The sequence below is a fragment of the Fukomys damarensis genome, unplaced genomic scaffold (genome assembly GCF_012274545.1).
Source record: "Fukomys damarensis isolate Sample0158 unplaced genomic scaffold, DMR_v1.0_HiC HiC_scaffold_16, whole genome shotgun sequence".
Lineage (NCBI taxonomy): Eukaryota > Metazoa > Chordata > Mammalia > Rodentia > Bathyergidae > Fukomys > Fukomys damarensis.
Genome location: NW_022900928.1, coordinates 132,420,485 through 132,439,188, shown reverse-complemented (window position 1 = coordinate 132,439,188; position 18,704 = coordinate 132,420,485). Strand labels below are relative to the sequence as shown.

Below are 18,704 nucleotides of genomic sequence, written 5' to 3'. Positions count from 1 at the left end.
ACCTCCCAAAGCCAAAACACTTCTGGTCTCCAGCACTTCAGATAAAGACACTCAATTGCATGCTGCGATGCCTAGAAGGCACCAGGGAGGGAGGGGCTGATGGACACTGAAGCCCTGAAGTCCAGCTGAAGGTCAGCAAGTAGCGGGCCCTGATGACCCTACAGTGCACGACTACGTTGCACATCCTAGGTAAGAGCCAACTACGCAAACCCTCAGGACCAGACTCATCTGAGACTACTTTCTTTTTGAGGGGAAATCCTGGGATGATGGCAGAGCTGGAAAAAGCCAAATTAGAAAAATAATGAAGATACAAATGAGGACAGAATCCACAGCTGCAAGATACTTGGGCCAAAGTGTGCCACGACAGCAATTTTAGGATTCACTGTGATCACTGTGTGGGTGTGTATGAAGCAGGCACAAAGGCCCTGTGGTTACAGGATAGGTCTGAACACCATGAATAAAATACTGATGAACAGGTTGTTGGGGACTTTTAAGTGAACGGTCTAGAGACAGAAGACAGCCCCACCCCCCCGTTTTGTCCCTTTGGGACCCAGCAACAGCTCCGGGAGAGCTGGGACACCCTGCTCCTGAGCGAGGCTGAGAACTGGAACACAGAGCCTCATGGACACCCCTGCACCATGGGCCATGGGGCCCAGGTTTTCCCAAGTCTCACATCTTCTAGAGTGCCGTCTTCAGAGACGTTTTGAGGGTAAGATGTGAAGGCCCACAGTTTAGTTTAGAACTGAAGAACATCTGCCTCTCAAGACTCAAGTGACAAAGTGACAAGAATCACAAAGCAATCGCCTGTCTGACACCATACACAGCGCAGGGTCTCCACAGGGTGGTCCATTTTCACATGGACGAACAAATGCAAGAACAGCGCTGCTGGGCTCGGCACGAACAATGCCGGGACTTGGGGGCATCTCCTTTTCCGGTAATTTTCCGATCTTAAATGCTACGCAGTATTCCTTCTCCACTAAAAAAAAAAAAACAAAAAAACCCCAAAAAACAAATGGACACCAAGAAGGGAGCCCCTAGGGTGTCCGGGGGGAGCGGACACTCTATTTCTTCTTTGCTATTTCGGCTGACTGCACGCTGGGTGAGGAAGACAGCTGGGTCCCCAAGGAGCAGCCTCCCCCGAAGTCCCTGGTGTGCTGTTTCTCTGGATCCCGCCAGGTTCCCCTCACCTCAGGCTGGAGGGCAGCGTGTGGCTGGCTGTCAGAATGCGCCTCCCCTGGGGTCGTCCTGGCTTCTGGGATGTGGCTTGTGGGTGCTGTGGTTACAGCTGGGGACTCTGGCAGCCTTTGTGGGTGTCTGGCTCCCTGGCCGGTGTCTGGTCAGCATGGGAGGATGGCTGGTCCTCTGGATTCTGCGGTAATCAGTGTGTAATGCTCTGGGGTGCTCTGATCAGCGCAAGGAGGGGTGTGTGGCACAAGTGTCAGCCTTTTGTATCAGAGCGGGGCGTGCAGAGCCCCTTCCCCAGGCGCTCATCTCACAAACACAGGTGCCTTTGTGCATCCACGGGAGGAAAATCCTTGGTCTCAGGCTCCTACCCCTAGACAGGTAAGGTTGCTGCCAACCTGCAGAAGGAAGCCAGGGGTGGGATACACCAGGGAGCCTGATGCCTTCCAGGGCCTGCACCAGTTTTACTGGCCTGCCCTATGGCTGGTCACGGGTGGTGATCTACTTGGCCCCTTTAGCCCACACCCCTTTGAGTGGGTTTCTGCCTCTCTGAAAGCCAATCCCAAGTCAACAGAGAAAGATTCGCGCTGGCAGGTGCCCCCAGGCGCTGTGCTCGCCTGACTCATCTACCTCTCTGGTTCGATCTGCATCCTCATTCACACTGTCACAGGGTGACAGTAAACAGTGAGAGATCTTTGGACCCGTGTTCCTCCTAATGTCTCAGGAAGTTTTGTCAGGTGACACAGCTTGGCTCAGCTCCCCGAGGGCCCCAAAGGACTACACCACGTTGTGAGGTGACATCGGGACAATGTCTGAGGTATCAGCAACCAGATGAAAAATGAGAGCTAGCTCAGTCTGCATGGTGAGGCTGATTGGTCAGCGAGACAGAGTTGAGCGCAATGTCCCTGCTGCCCTCTTGGACAATGTGAAGAACGAGCGCTCAGCAGCGAGGATGCTCTGTTCCTAGGCCTTGTTGTGGGTGGAGTCATTGCACAGATTCAAGCCCAGCACTGGTGACAACCGCAGTGGCTCCTCTTCGCTGTAGACGCAGAGCTCGGCTGGCGTGCAAGTGAAAAGTGTGCTCTTGGTTGGAGATTCACGCACAGACAGCTGAAGACACTCACCAGTTGTGAAAAGTCAAACCAGCAGCCCGAGCCGGAAGTGCCAGTTGGTGTGTTGTTCCTTGGTGTGACATTCTGGAGCTCCGCTGTTTAATGAAGTCTTGTGATTGGGCTCACAGGGACTTAAACAATTTTCCGTGTTTAACAGTTGGCTGTGGAAAGGTCCACTATAATAGTATTTTAGCACCATGAACCTGTCGAAACCAACCCGCCCAATTATCCCCAACGACATTAATAACACCGGATATTACACTAATTGCGTCCAGTTTCTATGCAGACGAGGCCCCGGGGGGCTAATCCTGCCTCCTCAGGGGCAGGCATCTCCGCCATCAGACTGATTTCACAAGGAATCCCTCCTCATTACACAAGTCAGGCTGTCAAACTTTTTTTTTCCTTAAAGGTTAATGGGCCAATCAGTCATCAATTATTTTTGTGGGCTCCTAGCAGGCAAAGGGTTAAAAGGCTGAAGCGGCTGAGAACGGTTCTCCGCGTGGGGCTGATTCTAAAAGGGGCACAGACGAGGAGGAGCTTGGGGGACAGGCGAGGGCAGCGAGATGGACGGTGCAGACCTGTGTGTGATTACTGGGAGGGATCCAAGAAGGGGTGATGGCTGGGGCTCTTCCCAAGGCCAAGGTGAACTCCATTCTGGTCTCCCACTGCTACGTTAATGGCTCAGCACCGTGTGTCTGCTCCTCCTGCACCCATGGGTGCATCCTGCAGAACGAGGTGCTGTTCCAGGGCCCCTGCGGTCTCGACCCCACCCAAGGCCCAGTCAGTGTTCCCCCAACAAGGCCGAGTGTCCTTCCTGACGCCATTCATGACGAACGTAGGCGACAATGAAATGTGCTATCGAGCCCACTATGGAGATGCCAATGCTCGGTGTGGAGGACGCATGTTCCCAGCAGACGGAGCCGAGACAGGCCCTGGACTGGGCCAGCCTGGAGACCTCTGGATGGGCGCCACTGCAGGATGAGCCAACTACGAAAGGACAAGGCCCACAGGAAAAGGACGGCCCCATCCACCAAGACTTCTGCCCTAGGAGAGCTGGGCCTGTGTCCGAGGGAACAACACCCCTGATTAATACATGGATGCTCACTCTACCTGTGGCCAAGCAGTTGTTAAAAAAATGCATCACTAAGCAGTCACAATGGGATTCTCTAAGCTTCCGCCTGACCTGGGGCACCTGCTAGGGGTCCCGCTCCCTCTCTGCTGCTTCCTGGCTGGTGCCCATGCCATGTTCTTGAGCTCAGCCTTAGCTTCAAGAGAGGCACCAGGCTGGGCCGGGGTTGCCCAGAGCATGCTGTCCTTCTTTCTTTCCTAAGGTCGGACCTTCCTTGGTGTTCCTGAACCCAGTCCAGCTGCAGAACCCCCCTCCCACCCCATTCTCTCTACAGCTACTGTTCTTGCTCTGAGCTGGAAAGGAAAATGGAATGTGTTTGCTATTTGGGGACCTCTCTCGGTCTCTCCCATGCCGCGCCTTGTGAGACTATGTGAGGCCAAGTCACACATGGCCCCAGGCTTTTATGCTAATTTTTTGAACTATACATTTTGTAAAATACTTCAATATTTCTGCTTTAAAAGCACACATTAAACAGGTATGTGCTTTAGACATTTCACACAATTATGATGAAAACCATACACGGTTAAAATGGCAGCTCAAATCCACCTCAATAAAAAAAGCTGCGGGGCACAGTGGCTCATGCCGTAATCAAAGAACTCAGGGAGGCCGAGAGGAGAATTCCAAGTCTGAGAGGAGGATTCCAAGTCTGAGCAACTTAGTGAAGTGCTGTCACTCATCACACACACACACACACACACACACACACACACACACACACACACACACACTGCTGGGTATGCAGCTCAGTACCTCTTAAGTTTGATCCCCAGTATGACTTGCACACACATAAACTTTTTTTTACAAAGTCAACTTTTAATTTCTTCATAGGAAAAGATCCATATGAATGAAAATTTGATGATTATGGTCCAGGGCTACACAGAATCAAGACCTTTGGGGGGAAAATGTTAACAGCACTTCCTTGAGAGGTTGTTGAATTTAAGCAGAAAGATTACTGTTTGTATGCACTAGGCATATAGCTCAAGAGTCTTGGGAAAATAATATTGGAAACTCTGCCTTTTTTTTTTTTTTTGGTCTGTACCAGGGATCGAACTCAGGACTCTGCGCTTACCCAGCAGGCATGAGCTACATCCCCAGCCCTGGACACTCTGCTTTTGGTGAACACCTTTTTTTAGCCGCCAGAGTCTAACGGAGGTGTTGCACTGTGGTTTTACTGGGGAGGAGGACATGATTAAGTCTGGGAGGAAATGAATCCCTGGTGAGGGTTTTATTATCCAAACACTTTATAAAGAGCTCGGAGAGCAGCCTGAAGCTTTGGCTTCTGGGCCTCAAGGCTGCCACACAGTGCCAAAAGCAAGGACAGCATCTAAGGCAAGGATCCTGAAGAGATACCAATCTGTATCTGATGACATTTTGGGGTGCAGCGGGCTCCCAGGAAAGATGAAGGCCCCACTGTGGTCTGGAAGAGAAGCCTAGAGGCATGTGCTGTCACCATCCCAGTGACTACGCAGTGCTTGTCTTCCGGCTGACACACCTTCACTCTGTAGGGGTCCCCTGGGTGCCAGCTGCAGGGACAGGTGACCACTGGTGCAGGCTGGCCAAGGTGGCTCCTTGTGGGTACCTGCTGTCCGAGCCCCACGAGTACTTCCCAGGGGTGCTCATGCCAGGTGACCCTCAACATCGCCCTTCTTCCAAAAGATGGGCTTGAAAAATCTCTCGCTTCTCTGCCCTGAAACTCAGCTCTGGAGCTGCTTCCCATTTAAGGGTTTTCTCGAATCAGGATTTATCCACGTCAGCGCCATTCACCACCCGCAAGTGGTGCCTCTGGCAGATTCCATCCCGAGCCGACCCATTACAAGGGATGCAAAATGGTTCCAGATAGTCTCATGAAGTCTTTGAGTTCTTTTGCCACTAGCTACGTTTATATCGCAATTCAATAGCAACCATTGTTGTCAGCCTCTCCAGGTGCCCAGCTGCCCCTCCAGCCAGGTCTGACCGTCTCCACGCTAGAGTGAGAAGCAGACAGGGAGGGCAGATGCTGGAGCTGCCAAACTGACTGGGAAGGGGCAGAGTGAGGCCCAAGTCAGGTAGCTTTGGCTCCAAACTTCCGGCTTTCCCCCAACTTTCTGTAAGGGCTAATTCTTTGGAAGGCGACCACGTAAAACTGGGAAGGGTAGGTGTAGGAAGCTTCTTCACTTACATTTTTAAGTAGCCACCTTTCTTTTCCAGTTTCTGCTCCTTGCTATGCAAGAAAATAAGGTCCAGCCATTCAAATTTTCTTTAAATATCAGTGAATCTGGGGTCCTGGAGAGAAGCACTCTTGATACCACGCAGGGCCCGGAGGGGTGCGTGTGTTCTGAGAACGCCCCGTGGGCACTGCACATTTCCAGGCGAATCAAACCCTGGCCCCAAATTCTCACCTGGTGCACCAGGCACCATCACCCCTGTGCACAAGCAGGGAAACCAGGGCACATGGGGGACACATCAATGGCCCAGAGGTTAGAGGTAGAAAGTGCTGAAGTGGGACCCCAGCAAGACCACCTGGCTCAAGAGCCTGGGACAGAAACCGCTGGCCACCACCTCTTACAAACACACCGCTTGCACAATTTCTAAGCTGGCGGACCGGAAGGTGGTGGGGGAAGATGCTGGGGACTCCATTCCGATGGTGCAGGCAGTCCTCAGGAAAAGGACTCAGATACATCCTGCTCTTCTCAGGGACTGCCTTGGGTGCCCAGGCACAGGGAGAAGTGAGCCCCACTTTCTGAGGCAGGCCCAGCACTCTGGCATGGTAAGGTGACTGTGGGGGGGCAGGCAACCTTCCACCTCTGTGGGAACAACAGCTGCCTGCAGATTGCCTGGTCCCCGCCAGGGCCATGAAGAGGTATTTGCACCTCTTTACCAAGCAGCCCAGGTGCAGACTGCTGCTCCCACGTGGAACGCATGATGCCTACCAGTCTCTGTGTGCCAACATGTCCTTCTTCTGGCCACAGCTTTTTCTTATAAAATGGAGTGGATACAACCTCTCTCCCCATGGTGCTGGATGGTTCCGTGACAGGATTCTGGGAATCGCTTCGTTCCTGTGCGGCAGTGGCCATGGCTCCTATGAAGCCCCATGGGGACTGTTAAGCTTGAGGGTCCACCTGACTGGCATGGGAGCTGCTCAGTGGGTTAGGAAAGCTCACTTCTGGGTGTTCCTGAGTGGGCCATGGAGCTGTGACTTTAGGGTCCATGCCTAGTCCCTGGCCCCTTCCTCTCTGGCACTCCCTGCTCTGCTTCTGGGCGACCATGAACCAAGCAGCTTTGGTCCAGCACGTTTTCCATCTTGATGTGCCTGGCTTGACCATGCACTGCATCCTTTGTAACTGTGAGCCAAATAAACCTCTTTTCCTTTATACTGGGGGTGTCCAGTACTTAGTGTGATACCCCCACAGATGGGACATCGTTTCTGACCCCTTAATCAAAGGCAGCTCTGCACCCCACTGAATCCCCAGAGCTTCTTTCGGAATGTGTCTCCCTCATCTCTCAGCGTGCTCTTTGGGCAGTGAGTGTGGCATCTTCTCCTTGCGCGTGCTCAGGTACTGGCCCAGAGGATGAGGACCCCAGCAGGGGCAGACAGCTCTAAGGAGACTCCTTAGCCTTGACAGACACCAGGCCTTGAGTGTGCGTGGGTAGTGCGACTGAGCTCTGTGAAATCTCAGGCTGACGGTGGTGGGCACATGCAGGACAGGCCTCCTCAGCCTTGCTCAGAGGATCTGTGACCTTCTCTCTTCCCTCGCTCCAGGAAGGAGGTAGGCGTGGGGCTTGACACAGACCTAAGGCTTTGAGCTCCATCTGTGGGGTGATATCCTCCAAAGGGAGACTGCCTGACCCCACCAGGGGCTGCTGGGAAACTCTGCGGGGAAGGCGCATATAATGTAGAGCGTGCCCAGAGCAGGGGCTCCCCATGGGCTGTCTGGAGCATGTTCCGAACCCACAGAAATGGCACTTTTCAGATACAACAGAGCAAGGAGGTCAGTGTGGGACATCAGATCAACACAGAGCCTGGATGGTCCCTGGGTTGAAGGCCACCTACAGTGTGAGCGGACTGTGTTCAGGTATTCACTTCACTGTCTGTGAAAGGCAGGGCAGCCCGTGGAATGTGGGGACAGGTCTAGGAGACTTGCACCCAACACCCAGGATCTCTTTACCTATCATTCTTTATCCGGGCAAGTACTTTTCTCCCACCAGAACAATTTCAAGCGCCCTTGGGAGAGAGCCTGTCCACCTACTCCATCCTAGTAGCTGGTTTTTTCTGCCTGCTTCTGGGAGCCTGAGAGAAGATGAGTTCCCCCAAGATGTCATCCTGCCCTTGAGGAAGATGCTGATGAGACCCAGCAGCTGCTCCCACCCAGACTTTTCTTCTGCACAATGATTCTCACTCCTACACAGTTCTCTTGGTACCAGTCCAGTTTGTGGTGCTAGCTACAGAGCTGAACATTCCCAGGTCTAGCCCTGGGCACCTGACGGTCATTTCTTTGTTCTTCTTGGGTGGGGAGGCAGCTGCTAAGTGGAGATTCCCATCATGAATGCACCTCTATCCCCACATCACAGGCTTCTGAGATACAATGACGAAAGTCCTATTCCTATGAGGGAAATTAAATTTTATCCATCTTGAGAAAGAGTTCAATTCTCAAAAGACAATGAAGATTTGAAACAATGATTGTTTTCTAATCTTTCTGTGGAATTTCCTCATGACATTAGTTTGTTTTCAGCCACTCCTGATACCCAGCCATCTCCCCTCCTGTGGGGATCTGGGAGGAGGACCCAGAACAGAGAGATCTGGGTGTAGGTCCTGTGTCCAGAGCGTGTTAGCAAGTTTTATAAAAAAATCACCAGACTTTCTGCTTGTGAGATAATCTCTACCTGGCGGGGGACTGTGACGGTTAAATGAGAGAATGTAGTCCAGAGGCAGAGCAAAGAGGACACAGAAGAAAAGGGGCTTCTGAGAGACCATGGGCCTCACACCGTGGCCCTGTCACTCGGGATCTGTGTCCCCTGGAGGGTCTGCGAGTATCTGAGCCACACTCCAGCTTCTGTGGGCCTTTCTCACCTCCTCATTACTGAAATTCAAGTTCCAATGATCTGTAGGGAACTTGACTGGTGTCCACCTGATATTGACGGTGTTTACTGGGAACCTCTGAATAAATTACTGAAGTGGAGTATTCACAAAAATGCTGCATTTCAGGACGGCACATTTAGTGTCACCTTCAGGCGTCAGGCTGAAACACAAATCTGAATGCTCAGCAGACAAATGTTCATAAAAGGCCCTTTACAGACAATGAACATGTGCTGGCTCCTTACATCCCAAGGCTGGAAGTGAGAGAGGCATTCGATGCTGTACATCATTATGTGAATTCCATAATATGCAATTAAAAGCTGTACAAGATGAGATTGTACACGTACAGATATTAACCTTAAAAGAGACCCAAAGTACGTGAAGAATGATCAGGCCACTTAATTGAAAATTCACAAATGTAAATGAACACAGAACAGAAACTTACTGTGACTGAGAAAAATGGGAGAGTGTACAAGAGGGAGTCGGCTCTGTAGTTACTGCTTACCGTGGAACCTATACCACTGCCTGGAGTGGCTGCTGCTAAGGAACCCCCAGCTTGCCAAGCTGTCCAGTGGTCACAGAGCGGGCAGAGCAGAAGACGGAGGGATGCGGGGGGGGGTGACCTGATCAGTGAGGCTGCAGAGCCAGCACCCCTGGGAATGGTCACGCTGGGCACTAGGAGTCCTGCAGCCCCACAGTGGCTTCCTGAGGGCCCCCAGCACGTCTCAGGTGGGGGCCGCCTGCCCTTGGGGCTGAGGGGCTAACCGAGTCTCTTTACTGTCCACGGGGTTGGTATTCAATGGCATTTCAAACCAGACCTCCCAACTTTGTTTTCTAAGGCGAGAGGTCAATAAATAAATAGGTGTGAAAATCTACATGCATACAAAAGCAACATGTATTTGATGAGGACACAGGGAAGAGAAATGATATGTACCTTGGGCTGAAAGACTAACATTTAAAAATAGCAGAGGAGTACGTTAACACCCTCTAGAAAGCACAAAAATGATACCGAATGGGACTGTTTCTTGAATCCTACTCCTCTCTCTCTCTCTCAATGCTGGAGAGAAGATACCAACAGGCCAAGCTCCACTGGTACCTTAACGGACAATTTTCCCCTGAGGAACAACAAAAAAAATTATGATTAAAAATGGCTCTTTAACGAGCCATCGTGCAAATGTACTTTTGTTTTCCAAATTCATTTTTTCCCCCTGGCCGAGAGTAGGGCTTTCAGCAGCGAGTCAGGAGTAATTGTGAAAGGAAGAAAAAGAGGATGGTGATATAAATCAGCAAAGGTTAATGACCGGGATGTGAAGAAGGGACTTGTTTACAGAAATAGTGTGCAATTTAAAATTTACAAGAGATTTAATGCCACTGCTTGGCAATCGCTAAAACCAACAGCCCAGAAAACAGTGACATTAAGAAAAATATTACAGTTATAATCATCCCCAAATAAGTCAATTAGTGTTAGGGCATGAGCTTGCGATTATTTGACCCATTTGGCTTGCACTTAAGTGAAAAAAACTTCCCCCCATTATCCCGAGCTCGCTGGATTGTGACCTGTTTTGCATCGCACATACTACGCACCGGCCTCCCTTCCGTGTACGTGGGCTGATGGTGCTGGTTTCTCCCTTGCCTGGCATCAAAATAATTCTGACCCTTGACATTTGTAATCATAAAAAAAAGGCAATTTATAATTGTGTTGTTCAAATGAAGGTGGGGGAAAAATTCAATCTGCTATTATACAAAAGCAATGACGGCTGTCTTCGGTGAAAACAGCAACGCGAGTCAATTTGTGAACTTTGGCACCCGACGACCTTTAGAAACACAACAATATACGGAATTTACAAGCAATAGCAGCCCATGCAAATGGTCCGGGCCTGCCTGCCTCTGGATCGGAGCTGCAGCCAGCATTACGGAGAATGCTTCCACAAAACAAATTAAGACTGTTACTTAAATGTCACGGCACACTATTGTATTTGGCTACAGATCATTACACCTGATACTAACACTTTTAAAAACTGTAATAACTTGGGAAATATTACACTGAATGCCCACATGTATAAAGGGAAAGAAAAAAAGAGGAGAAAATAGGTTTCTGAAGTAATTTAAACATCACTACTCTACGACTGGAGAGAAAGGTCAAAATTTAAGTAAGCTGAAAGGAACATGAATGGTAAAATAAAACACACAAACAGAAAGATGGAGACCACGGGAATGAGTCTGCAAACACAACAGGGAAGCATGCGGCGGGCGGGCGCATTTCCGCGTCTGCATCGGGAGGGAGGAGGGAGGCGGGAGGCGGAGAAGTGCAAGGCGTTACCTTCGGTGTTGGTGCTGCTGCTGCTGTATATATTTCGCAGGCTACCAACACGGTTTAGTTTCCATGCTTTGCGTTTGGCTGCATCCCGACAGCAGAGAGGGGAAAGGGGGAGAAGAGAGAAAACAAAAAGGAAAAGAAAACAAATGAAAAAGGGGAGTAAAGAAATGTCAAAGTAGCACACGAAGTCATCTCCGAGCCACAGGTTCGCGCGATGCTGGTGGCCCCCACGGGGCTCCAGGGCCTGGCCTGCCATTCCCCTATCGTCCATGAGGGGCTTGGAAAGGCAGCGTGCATGGGGTCTGCACAGAATCAAAGAAGGGCCCAGGCAACGAAGTACATGCACCCCTGTGCAAACGGCGGCTACTCAGAGCAGGGAACATGCTGGCCTTTTCCTTGGGGCTGTGGCCTCCTTCAAATGAGCTATGATCCAGGAGCCATGAGCTCTTGCGTGCGGCAGAATATTAGGAGCATATCAAACCAAGAGACTGGCCATTAGCAGTTCCTGTTGAGGAAGGCAGGACTTTAAAACCAAGAGCTGTCAAGAAAGGAAGTAGATTTCACCAGGCAGACTCTAGGCTGGGCAGTACCCACAGCAGCAAAGCCCCAGGATGAACTGAGGGTGGCAAAAGGGTGGAGGCCATTATCGTTCATCTCTAGGGAGGTGGCAGGCTGTGAAAGGAGCTCCTAGGAGCTCAAAGGACAAATGCCTTCACAGGCTCTTTGCAGGGAGAGACACCAGTTGCCCAGGGGGGTGCTGGCCCCTCAGTCTGACCACTATGACCCTGCCGGGGTGACACAGAACCCCCAATCTCCAGGGACACAGTGGCCTCCACCCTCCCAACCTTCAGCTCAGGGATGCCAACACTTGTGGCCCGGAAGAGGCCAACCTGAGGATCTCCCTCAGTCCTTCAGGAGACACTGTGGAGAGGCAAACAGTGAAACAGAGTGGTCCTTGAGCAGCTGAAGATGCAGCCACACATCAAAAGGCTGGATGGATGGGTCCGCTACGCAGGAGACACACGGGCAGGCTCGGCAGCGGGGACAGTCTCTCATGCTCCTGCAGAAGGGTACCACGGGGCCGTCCGTCTCTGGACATTCACATCCAGGGGGAGAAGTTGGGTGGAGCGGCCATCCAGCTCTGTTTGGATAACCACTTGTGTAACGTAAGGGAGAAGCGAAGAAGCAGCCCTTCACGCTTCACAGGCCTGGTGATGCTCAGCTCTCCAACCCCACCACAGTCCTGACTCAGGACGGCTAACTCTTCCTGCCTACCACAGTGGCACAGCCCAAATTCTCAACCTGAGGAGTGTGGTTTGGACCCTGGTTTCAGGCTCTGTGTTTGTACAAGTTCTGATGGCCAGAAAGAGAGTGACTGGAGGGAATGACCAGGACTCTGATGAGTTCTGCTGCCAAAGCAAATCTCACTGGATTTCTCTGTGCACATCAGATTTCCTTGTAGCTATGACACAAAACAGTACATGCTAGAAGCCCTACCTGTAAAAAGAGCAAATACAATTCTGAAATATAGTACTGTACATTCAGGATGTGAATTTTACATTAGCCACGAGAGCACAAACAAACTGGGACTTGGTTTCTTCATTTAAAAGCGATACAAAGTTGTTATCATTAGACACCCAAGAATTACCTGGTGGTTTGAGTATCAGCAGATACTTTATAGGGAAATGTAACCCCTACTGGTGATGGAAGCCTTCCTCTCATCATGTACAGGCATGTACTTGGCTTGCCATGAGTGGACAAGATTCCTGCGTTTCTGGATCTGCACACTCTCTTCACGACCCGCGAAGTCCCACCTAAGGGTCTGTCCCAGGACATACTGCACTGGCAAAAGGAGCTTCGGGTACTGCCCAGAGCAAATCCCACTTGTTAAATAACGAAGGAGAGCGGGCGGGTCATTTTTCAAGTTCTTTAGAAATGTCACCAGGCTCTGCAGGCACATAGGATGGAGTTTCTGCAGAATTAAATATGTGCTCGACTTTCCAACAGCTGAAGCTCTGAGTTTTCAGATTTCACAAGTTCCAGGAAGAAGTAGCACCACAGTTGAGCTCCAGCTGAAGTCTCCTCTGCCTCTTTCTCAAACATTTACATATAAATAGGCAGAATCCGGCTGGGTACCCCTCTGGAAGGGAGGGGTGTTCGTGTGCAGGAAACCTTTCCCTGGCTGCTTTATGCCTAGCATTTTTCATGCCCCGATCTCCCATTACCGTAGGGATGTATAAGCACGAAGTGAACTTGCAGCCTGGTTTTCTATTAACCTATTGATGAAATAATCAATTTTAATGTGTAAAATGTCATGCCTTTTCCTTCTTCCTAAACAAATGGCCACTTTCTGGCTGATACCAAGGTCCTGATATGTGCATTTGTCTCCTGCAGCATTGATTGCTCTAAGGTGTCTTGTTTGGAAGCTTCTCAGAGAGAAAATACAACCATATTATCATGGGTAACATCTCAGGGTAGGACTGACGCTGCTGTCTGGCTCCACTTCCAGGGGAACCAGGGACATTGTGTCAAACAACCCGTCTGATGGTGCCATGTGCCACCGACCATTACACATGCCACAGTGATGTCCTCAGGCCTCGGCAGTCGCCAACATCTCTGGACCTCATGAGGACTAGCTCTAAAGACCTTCCTGGGCAACCCTCATTTTAATTAAAGTGTTTTTTTTTTTTTTTAACTTTCAGAAATACGGAGTAACATTTTGATTTGTTCATTAATGTTATATCCCACAAAACGCCACTATTTTAACATCAAAATCCCACCTGTTACGGGGGTGAGCTTTCTGTCAGTGTTTCCAACCCACGGTTTTGCTAACAGAGTGAGCAGCAGCTGCTCCTGTAAATGGGTTCTCACCCTGCTTAAACAGCACTGTGGCTCAGCACCACCTCAGACATTTGAACCCTCAGGGCCACAGCTCCACGGACACCAAATCCCATGGCCATAAACTGCACTTCAGTTCTGCTGCGAGCAGAAACTGCCAGCCCAGATACCAGACTGTGAGCTTGCTCTCTTCTCACTCCAGCTTGCAAACTACACAGAACTTTCTGGACTCTAATCTGGGTAAGCAGAAAAGTCAGCAGGCTCAGGGACAGGGAACATTAGCAGAGCAGCATGGAACGGGCACCGGGGTTAAGTACCAAGCCCATGGCTGTGGGGGTATCATAGTGAGAGGCGGGATGAGCGAATGTGGATGGCCAGGGACTGCAATGGAGAGAGAGATACAAAACCCCTCACCGGACTGCTCAGACTGTCGGGTCTAGAGATGAAGAGCATCAAAACCGAAAAACTCAGGTTAAGAGTACTGATGTGCACCCCCCAGATTAAGATGACGAAAAGTGTACTGCTCGGTAATGTAAGAATGGTACTGCTGATTTTCCTTAAAATTAACATAGACGTGGGCACTCCAGGTGCCAGCAGCACACTGAATCCATAAGGCAGTCCCTTCTGTGCCTGACATTCTGGGGTGGGCGAATGAGCTGAGGCTCACGTTTGTTCATTTAGTTATTTCTGTTCTGCAGCGGGTCTCCAGGCTGGCAGATGGGGTGGGTGGACGGCATCCTGGGTCAGCCACCTAATGCAAGGAACTGGCACAAACTTGAACTCACAGATTGTTTCTCTAAGGTGCCTGACGGTGACAAACGAGTAATTCTGCATCTGCGTGGCCAAGTGAGGTATAGTATGATATACTCAACTTCTCGTAATTACTAACAGACAGTCACAATCTCTTGAAAGACAGACGGAGAAAAAAAGGAAAAAAAAATGTGCAAATTATGGCTTTCTACTAAGTTAGAGTAGATGGAATCATTTAGAGCTAACAACTTCCAGCGATTACACAGCTCCTCATTTTTTGGAAGCCACAGCTTTTCATATGGGTTTGTGCAATAACGAGGGGCCGTGATATCCAAAACGAGTCTTGGGTTTAACCTCAGCTCACAGTTCACCTTCTGGCGCCAACATGGAGACATTTCTTTTTAAAGGAAAAATCTCTTAAAATTTCTCTAAACTGAAAAAAAAAAACCACATTTATTTTACAACAGCATATGAATGCCTGAGAACTCCTCAGAGAGCGGATCTCCAACACGAGACTCTTGGACTAGCTTTTTATACACGAACAAAAATATTCCTTAGTTCACCGGCAGGCTCAAGTGAGCAGGTCATTGCAGCAGGAGGCCGCAGGCTTATTAATGTCACCTTCTTACAGTGCTCTTTGTTGATCAGATAAATATTCCTCAGACAGCTGATTAAAAAGTGATGCTACTGTCATGTGTCTGAGGCGCGTCCCGCGTGGGCCACGTGAGCGCGCATGAATCACACTCTCTGCATGCGTGGTGGACTGATAACGGAGGCTGCCACAGGCCTGAGAATCAATTATAAGGACTGAGAGGCTCTCTGTACCTATGGGAAGCAGGGGCTGGCTTGTAGGGCGCGTCACTCCTTTCCAAGTGTCTCCTCTTGGGGTGGAACAGGTAATCCTCTCCCTTCACATAGGCGGTGGAAACTTGCACCTCCAGGAAAAGCCAGGTGGTCACCTGGTCAGACAGCGTGAGTCCCCGTGCCCGCTAACGCGCACCCATCTTCTTAAGGACGCCCACGGGGTAAGTGCCACGAGTGCGGGCTGGGCTGACCACAGCGCTGGGACTTCTCACAGGGAGCCCGTTCCCCGGGGTGGATCCAGATGCCACTGTGGCCTTGAGTCACTTCCACTTCAAGATGACTGGTGTCCCGTGGTCTTTTGTCCATGGCGACTGCACTGTGAGGCTAGAGAGAGGGGACTTCTTCTGTACCGGCCACTTGGATGTTCATTTGCCCAATGAGATTGTGTCAATGTTCTGTTCTCTTGGAGAAAGGTGGTGCACTTTTTTCCCCTCATGACATGCAGCCCAGAAGATTCTTACACTACGTGAACACGCTGCTTTGGCTGCGAAGGGTTGACATAACGGTTACTTCCTAGACGACACCTCGCTCTGAAGGACTCATGTTGAAACATCCCTCACAAGGGTCTTAGAAAGGATAAATCAAAGCCAATCAAAGATATATGCACATGTGTTCAGGAAGCAAAATAACTTTCCCTTTTTCAGTTTGTTTCCAGGCTAGTTTTGGGAGCCCCTCTTCCTCAAGAAAAATGGCATGTAAGATAGCCCACTAAAATTAGTGAAGTAAGCATCCTGAATTTTAAGATTTTAACTTAGCTGAGAGCTGTAAGATTTTAGCCAGAGTCGAGGATGGCTCTCTTCACAGCAAATCCAATTTCCATGGTCTGAACGCTGCCACCTCCTCTACACAGTGGCCAATACACAAGTGCACAGGGAATGCCATTCGTCTTGGAAAACAGTGACAACAAAAATGAAGCAAAAACTCTGGGACGTCTGTAAAACCAGAAGTTCCAATTAGGGAGTGAGCTGGTTTTCTTTTTGGCCAAGAAACATACTTAGTGAGTTGAAGATGAAGATTTCAAGTGTACCCCAAATCAGTCAGGTATCTCAGGGCAGCGGCACGAATACAGCATGGGCCAGGAGCAAGGTAAGATGCTTGCTAAAGCAGTGTACCTTTGTGATGTGTTTGTAACGTAGATTTTTCGTTTGGCACATTCTCGGGGATTAGAAACACAACGGCAAATGACAGAAATTTCTCTCTCCCCGTTTATCTGGGACAGCAGCTCATTTTGAGAAGGAAGAGCTCTTTTGGAGGATGACTTATCAGAGACTGAAAGTGAGGCTCTGTGGCCTCTTGGCTTCACTATTCTGGGCAAATGAGAAGAGCATGAGGCGGAAACTGGATCACGGGGCCACCAGCATTGGGAGGAATCCTCGCCGTTTTTAGGTCTAAGTATTCAACTGAAGGCGGTATTACTACATGTTCTCTAATTATTTCACATTATAGAATAAATACTTGGCATTCAAACTTGAATGCACGCGCACACATGCACCCACACACCCCTCACACACAGAATTCTCACTTGAAAAACAAATGAAGTTCAAGCCAGCTTTCCCAAGCTGAACAACACAGGTAAAATACCCTGACATGAGACTTGTGATCAGGAGCAGGGTCTGGGGCAGCCAAAGGCGGAGGCTGGAGGGGCTGGGAGGGAGAGGCCCAGCTGGGACCACCCCACCCTCCGACACAGAAATGAGTGATAATGGGAAACATTCATCTCTTCTTCTACCCCCCACTTCCCTTTCTTCTTTTTCTCTCCTCAATCTCCTCCAGCAGAATATAATGCAGGTCTTTTTTTTGTGTGTGTGAAATTTTCTTAAAAATAGAATCTTTTAAAAACAATTCCAGAAAAAAAACTGTTTTCTTTTAATAAAAATCCAAATTGTGTTATCATATTTCAAAGGCAATGGCCAATTAAAGCAACTAATCAAAGGCATCATTATTTAACGGTGGCTGCTCACTCTGGCGCAGGGGCATAATTGAGGGGCTGTGATCACTGGACACTGAACTGCCTTGTTGAAGGGTCTGATCTGCCATCACTGCAGCTGGCCGGGACCCCAGCAGCGGGCGACACCACACAGGCTGTCGGTCAGCTGTGGTTCCCTCACGCCAGTCACGCAGGCCAGTTTTGCCTTTTCCACATAAGGCCTTCTCCAGAAACGCCTGAAAGAATCCCGATTCCTGGTTCTGAGGCTGAGAAACCACGGAAATCATAATTAGGGTATTCAGTCAGTTAAGCACAAAAATCAGAGGGGGAAAATAAGAGACGAATTCTAAACTTTTGGCTCTTCTTGCTGTTACTGAAATGTGTTCCTTTAAACACAGGTTTCTTCTCCTACAACTGCCTTGACCACAACTTCACAACCCTTCTCATGCTGGGTCGTTACTGCCAATGATCAGATGGGGTCGTTACTATCCTACGAGGGCCTGGAATGGTCACACAGCGCTGGGGCACAAAATAATAAAAAATATATCATTTCATACAGTCAGGTGTAAAATACTCCAATTTCGCTCAGGGTTGAGCAAGACACACCAGAAGACTAATTCAATATTACTTTAGAAGCAAAGCTAACTTCACATTAGTTTAACCCTAGGAACAGACTGTGGCTAATCTATCATTTTCATTTCCCTTTACAATTTTTATCCATATCCATACGTATTTATCACGTTATGAATGTAACTCTGATATAGACTTGTACTACTTTTTATTTTATTTTTTTTCAAGACAGGGTCTTGCTATGTAGTTCAGGTTGGCTTTGAACTCATGATGTAGCCCAGACTGGCCTCAAACTCACAGTGATCCTCCTGCTTCACTCCCAAGTGTTGGGATTATAGGCATGCGCCACCATGCCTGGCTTTTTTTTTTATTTTTAAATTTTTTTGTGCTACATTTTAATGTAAGGGGCAGTGTCACTAGTTTTGAAGTGTTCCTTTATAGTGGAGTGGTATAGCATAATCATGTCCATTTAGAAAACAGTTATTTCTAATTTTACCCTAGTAAGAGTACTATCTGTTTCCTGCAGACATGGATACTTAGCTAATCAAAGCACTTAATAGATGTGTGTGTAAAAGGCGTAGTGTAGATACACACACACACACACACACACACACACACACACACAATTCTTTGCCCTGCCTGCCCAGAGAGCCGGGAAACAGCAATGCCCAGTGCTGTGAGCACACCCTGCCCCCAGACTGTGGCCGCAGACACCATTTTCAGATCAAAACAGCCAACAGTCCCCGGAGAGATGGCTGCCTCTAGGCTGCAATAGGAAGGAAGCCAAGACCAGCCTGGAGCAAGCTGGAGAACTAGGGGCCTAGGAAGTGGGAAACAGAGGAACCCACATGAATGGGACAGGTCTAGGGCTACACGAAGGGCTGCCAGGAGCCACAGCCGGAGGAGCTGGGCAACCACACAAGGAGGTGGTGCCTCGTAACCTAAAGGAAAAGGTGAATGCC

At 49.5% G+C, this 18,704-nt stretch overlaps 1 protein-coding gene across 8 annotated transcripts in view; it reads right to left on the bottom strand.

Annotated features, from left to right (window-relative positions):
- The window catches only part of Agap1 (ArfGAP with GTPase domain, ankyrin repeat and PH domain 1), a 468,989-nt gene that overhangs the window by 61,598 nt on the left and 388,687 nt on the right, over positions 1-18,704 (bottom strand). For 5 of the 8 annotated variants that reach the window (XM_033764720.1, XM_033764715.1, XM_033764721.1 and 2 more), the window contains exon 15: positions 10,797-10,874. The exons of the other annotated variants lie outside the window; for them this stretch is intronic. In XM_033764720.1, coding sequence (XP_033620611.1) covers positions 10,797-10,874 — 78 coding nt within the window. The remainder of the gene's footprint in view (positions 1-10,796; positions 10,875-18,704) is intronic. 8 annotated transcript variants of the gene reach the window in all.